Source organism: Physella acuta, unplaced genomic scaffold (assembly GCF_028476545.2).
Source record: "Physella acuta isolate Inbredline_101_S28 unplaced genomic scaffold, ASM2847654v3 ptg000417l, whole genome shotgun sequence".
In the NCBI taxonomy this organism is placed as follows: domain Eukaryota; kingdom Metazoa; phylum Mollusca; class Gastropoda; family Physidae; genus Physella; species Physella acuta.
Genome location: NW_026731936.1, coordinates 29,843 through 36,267, shown reverse-complemented (window position 1 = coordinate 36,267; position 6,425 = coordinate 29,843). Strand labels below are relative to the sequence as shown.

The 6,425-nt window shown below is 35.0% G+C and overlaps 1 protein-coding gene across 1 annotated transcript; it reads right to left on the bottom strand.

Annotated features, from left to right (window-relative positions):
* Nucleotides 1-1,313: 1,313 nt before the first annotated feature.
* Nucleotides 1,314-2,513, bottom strand: LOC131942653 (52 kDa repressor of the inhibitor of the protein kinase-like). Its single transcript, XM_059302551.1, has one exon. It carries the CDS (start codon nt 2,511-2,513, stop codon nt 1,314-1,316), a length of 1,200 nt encoding a protein of 399 aa, XP_059158534.1.
* Between the last annotated feature and the right edge of the window lie 3,912 nt (nt 2,514-6,425).

The following is a 6,425-nucleotide window of genomic DNA, read 5'->3' as shown; positions in this document are numbered from 1 at the left end:
AAATGTATTTCCTTTTAGTACAATGTCATTCTTTAGTAACTACTTTATTAAAAATAATTATTAAGAGAAGTAATTACTTTTTAATTTGTTTAGTGCAAATCTATTTAAAGGAGCTGACGAGCACCCCTATTTGACTATTTAAAAAAGGGAAATAAGTCATGGAAGTGGTTTGAACGTTTGCTTATCTTTGATAAGTTTGATTGTAGGAGATGGAGGACTCGGCTTTCACAGTGGTATAAAAACAAAGGGAAAAAGAATACAAGAGCGTGGTGTGGTGTCTATATAATAAAGATAATCCAATCGCAGCTATAGTAATCTTTTTACATAACAACCATCAAGTTAAAAATGCAAGAAAATTATATTTTTTAACTATATATTGTTTTAATTATGGTCGGCTGTGGGCCCCTAAAGGGCTTGCCCCTCCACCCCCCCCCCCCGCATTGCGGGGTCTGGCGGCACTGTAATTCCGCCCCTGATTGTATTACATAAGAGTGTTGAATAAGCTAACTCTAAAGAATGTTGATGAAGGGGTCCCACTGGCAGTTGTCATATTCAATGAGACCGCTTTGCCGGGAGACTTAGTCTCTACAGAAACGGTATTGTCAGTGGTCCTTTTGTCTGGAGCCAAATTGGCAGAAGCCTTTTTGTCGTGAGCCAAAATGACGCTAGCCTATTTGTCGGGAGTCGTAATGACTGGGCCGTTTTGTGGAGAAACTAAATGGCGGAAGCCTATTTGTCGGGAGTCGTAATGACGGGGGCCGTTTTGTGGAAAAAAACTAAATGACGGGAGCCAGTAACGTAGCCAGGATCGTCTCATGGGGGGGGGGTTCTAATTTTTTCCAGCATTATATATATATATATAAGAAGAAGAAGAAGAAGAACCCCCCATGAGACGATCCTGGCTGCATATATAAAATTAGAACCCCCCATGAGACGATCCTGGCTGCATATATATATATATGTATATATATATATATATATATATATATATATATATATATATATATATATATATATATAACAAATTCAGAAGACGCAGTAACAATACTAGAACACAGCAAACAGATAAAAGTACTTATAACATTACTTACCTGCAATCGTAGTTCAAGTCTTCTTGGACTCTTGGCTAATTCATCAAGAATATCATCCGCTAAACTTTCAATTTTTCGGTGAATCTTTAATAATGCCAATCCATTTAGTCTATCCTCGCAAGTAGTATTTCGCAAGTACGTTTTTAGCCGTCTGAGAGTGGAAAAAGAGCGTTCGCTAACGGCAGTTGTTACAGGCAATGTTACAAATATTTGCAGTAGTTGTTATACAGTAGGAAATATTTTTACGTCACACATTAAAAAAGCTTGATGAGCGTTTTGCGGTACATTTCCACTTGTAATAATGTGGCGCCACCACAGTTTCAGTTCTCCAATGCTTTCAGCGATGACACTGCAGTTAATCAAACGTTCATATTTTTGCATAAGTATTATGGCATTATTTTCCTGTTCTTTGGTAAAACCCGAGTCATTGGGTAAAAGACACATAGAACCTCTCAAAACAGATTTATGTTTTAGCAATCTGTCTCCTATTTGACATATAACCGAATCAAGGAAAGGAATAAATACAGCTATTCTGTAATACTCTTCAGGCGTATTTGCCATCACATTGCAGCGTTGAATTTGTTTTCCATCTCGACGTGGAATAAGTATATCTATATCGAAGTCCTCACAAATGTCTTTGACTTCATTAAATACGGTAGTAAATTCTGATTCAGGATCCTTCCGCATATTTACCAGTAGGCTACTTGAATCTTCTGTAAATTTTAGAGCCGCAGATAGATCAAAGTTTTCTGTTTGGAGTATTCTGCTGACAGGAAGTGTTATTGCAAAGATTTTTGAGATAACTCTAAGAGAAACTTGAAACTCAAGACTCCTAATTGCTCCTAAAAGTTGAACCGCTGTTGAAGAAGTTGTTGTATCGTGCCAGGATGACATAATTTCCAGTGAATCAACAGTTGCTTTTTGAAGCTGTATAAAAACGTTGACAGACTCATGACGCTCAATCCATCTGGTTGCGCACAATCGCTTAAGTCGAGATGCTGATGCTTTAGGTGTTAATTTCTCTACTGAATTTGCAAGCAAAGATTGTCGTTTTGGTGTGTTAAAAAAGTTGTATGTGCTATTAAGAATTCCCATACAGTTTCTCACAGCTGGTAGTTCGCAGCCATCAGAAAGTGCTAGGTTTAGACTGTGAGATGCGCAATGTACGTAAATAGCCAAATGAAATTTCTCAGCAACATATTGTTGCGCCCCATGAAGTCGACCACTCATTGCAGCGGCTCCGTCATATCCTTGACCAATCATAAAATTACCGTCTATGTGTAAATTTGCTAGAGTGTCCATTAAAACATTTGCAAGTCCTTTGCCTGTTAGATCAGTTACACCTACAAACTCAAGGAAATCCTCCCTTATTTTCTTTATGTCGTGATCATAGTAGCGAACACATAACGAAAATTGCTCCATACCAGCTATATCACTAGTTTTATCGGCTAAGACAGACAACAATTTAACAGAAGTAATTTTCGCAACAATCTTTTGAACAATTAATTTATTGCACACATTTATCACTTCATTCTGAATGGTGGGACTTAAGTATCATGCATTTTTTGATGAATTTTCTAGATGACGTTTAAGTGTTTCGTCTCCACCCATTGCTTTGTATCTCAAAAGAGCTCGAAAATTTCCATCATTTTCGTCAGGATCCTCCAACTGAAAATTTCCGAAATCCCTGTGCCCCCTAAGTGCAAGACCTTGTCGGCCGCAAAAAATTATAGTTTCTATTATGGGAGCTAACCTTAAACGATTTTCTAGAATTTGTTGACTTAATGATGAGTTCAAGGCGATGTTAATAGGTTCTATTTTTTTCTTCATAACCGATTTACGATTTTGGTAAAGTAAAATTGCTCTTTTATGATATTCACATTGCTGGTTCTCATTAAACTTGTCTGTTGCCTTTTTCCAGTTTGAAAATGGAATTTTTGATAACTTACCTAAAGGCTGACTACCCACACCACCATAATTCAAACTAAACAAAACACAATATTTGCAAAATGCGCCATCAAGTAATTTGGAATATGTCAACCAGTTCCACCTAAGTAGCCACGAATATTGAAACTTTAAATTTCTTTGTCCGCTTGCTGGAAATTTAAAACGTTCATCAGGACGCCAGATGTTTTCTAATAAATACAACCGTGTATCATCTGTAATAACTCCTTTGATAAAATTACCGATATCATTTGCAAAAGAAACATTCAAAGGTGCTGAATTTATGGAAATTTCTTGATGTAATGTAGTTTGAGAAGCAATAGTATCATCTTCATTTTTATCATTTTCAGTTTTACTTTTCTTTGTAAAGAAATCAGTTAATAAAGTAGTTTTTAATTCCCTTTTTCCATCCGACATCATTAAAATGAATTTAAATTGCTTTAAGTATCAAAAAGATACACATTAAAACACGACTATTCGAAAATGAAAATAAATAATTATTGGTCTTTCTTTTCTGACTGTCTAAAAATGACTACTGTAGGTTCCTGGCTCTACATCTATATTTAACCAGTTTTTATATCTACCAACACTAAGTTTTGCGTCAACAATTGTGGGTCAAGCCCACGCTTTCCTGCCAGATGTGCATCCTGTAGTAATTGAGACGTACCCATATTCAAACCCACACTCACCCCCCTGTCACACCCTTTAACTGATATCCTTGTGTCCTCTGCCATCTTTATCATTTTCAGTTTACTTATCTTTTCAAAAATTAAATAGTTTTTAACTTCCCTGTTTAATCCGCCATTAGTGAAATGAATTTCAAATGTTTTGAAGTAGTAAAAACATACACATTATAGAACCTCAATGCGAATAATAATCAATTCCTTTGTTGTTGTTTTTTTTTTATTTCTAGACGCTTTCCGGTTGCACTACAAGCATATTAGACAACAAAGGCCTACCCACCGTAGCCCACCCCTCCCCATTCGACACTCCTTAACTGATCTAACCTTGGCCAACTTTCCCTTGGCCTACTGCGTTCCAGATTATTATACATTACTTTAGCACGATAATAAAAATCGTAACTAAATTCTACAGGCAATTCTCATCACAATGATATGCATTGTTGTTCTAGAGGCTGCCAGGCTTAAGTGTTTAGTGTTTAAGCCCTAAATAATATCGACACAAGTCAATAGCTGTAGCTTAGCGTAAAAAGGTAGTCATATTGGGGGTACATGGGGGGTATAACCCCCCTAGCCCCCCCCCCCTGCCTACGCCACTGACGGGAGCCTAAATGTCGGGAGCCAAAATGACGGGAGCCTATTTGTCAGGAGCCTTATTGACTGGAGCCCTTTTGTCGGGAGCCTATATAACTGGAGCCTATTTGTCGGTAGCCTAAATGACGGGAGCCTATTTGTCAGGAGCCTATATGACGGGGTCCATATGTCGCTGGCCCTTTTGACGGGGCCGATTTGACGGGGTCGTTTTGACGGGGCCGTTTTGTCGGGGTCGTTTTGACGGGGCCGTTTTGAAATTGGCCGTTTTGACGCCGCATGATATATATATACATATATATTTATGGAAAGATAGAGATATAGATAGATAGTCCTACAATGAGGTATAGATACATACATAAACCTTACATTTCAGTTTCATCTACCAGTAAGTATAAATCTATTTATCTTACTTTATCATATATATATATATATATATATATATATATATATATATATATATATATATATATATATATATGAATGTATACATATATATTCAGAATACTCCTCTCAACACTCAACACTTGAAAATGTTGCACACAGGGTGCACGGACCTTTGACCACAGGTGCTTTGACCCTATGGTCAAAGCACCTGTGGTCAAAGCACCTAGGACTGCACACAGCATGCTGTAACAGACAAAATATTTATATTAATTGCACTAAATTTTAGATATTTTGCAAGGTCATCAAAAAAGGCCGCATTGGGAAGGTTTAACAAAATTCTTAAAATTTCTCAAACAAACAAGCAATCGTATGGCAGTTTAATTAGAACAGTGGCTCAGGCAGGGGAAAGGTGTTAGGGCAATTGTCATTCGGGGATTTGTCGTATATAAATATAATATATATATATATATATATATATATATGTATATATATATATATATATATATATATATATATGTATGTATATATATATATGTATATGTATATGTATATATATATATATATATATATATATATATATATATATATATATATATATATATATATATATATGTATATATGAAGGGCTCAGTGGAAAAAGTACTTAAGTGTATTTTGAGAGTTTTGAGAAAAATGAGTGCAAAGTTTTTAAATTGTTATTAAAATACCAAAACAGCTGATGCAGAGTATTCAAATTAAGCTACTTCGGTACTTTTTCCATGGCCCAAATTTACAGGGATGGTTAAGGGGAGGTAGTCAAATAATATACCGGTCTTAACTCATTTTTGAAAAAATGTAACTTAAGTACTTTTTCCACTGAGCCCTTCATATATGTATATATATATATGTATATATATATATATATATATATATATATATATATATATATATATATATATATATATATATATATATATATATATGAAGAAAACAAAATAGTATCTTTTAAATTATAGCCGAAAAAAATCGATTTTAAAGTCAACCCTGTTGGAGAAAAGATCGTTGTTAATGGATTCCCAACTGACAACGATGTAGGGTAATTGCATTTTGTTCTTAATCATTAGCATTAAGGTGGGTGATTTTTTTTTTAAGTCTAAAGTTTCAATTTGTTCTCCATTCTTTCGCCTGACTATCTAGAAAGGTTTTCATTAAAGGAGTTAATCATACTCATCCATTAAAATTATGATTTCCATAAGGTAATTAAAATAGCATTTAAATATTCAAATTAAGTATAGCGTAAAAGCTTATTCTCCTTACCACTACCGCTATCATTAGTCCTAACCTTAATATCCCTTAATATTTAGGATTATGTTTAATAGCAGAAGGTCCATTAACAGTTTGTAATAGATATGTCCAAAAGTCTTACTCCAAATTTGGAAAGTGAGTATTTGATAAGAGAGTAGTTACCTGGGTATATGTAATGTGTGGGAAAAATTTCAGAGGGTAAATGTCGAGAGGGAGGGGGGTGGATTAGTATCCTGCTTACTATATGTTATATACTATTTTAAATTATAATTTTATTCTAATTTGTTTCGTAAATCAGGTTTGGAATTTACCTTGCTAGCACTGGCTTAAAAGAAAACGCTACTGCCATGGTCGAAGTGGAAGATATAGCTTTCGTTTTCATGGTCAGGTTTAATTATCCAAAAGATGTAGTCATAGATGACAGGAATAATGGCACCTGGGGAACAGC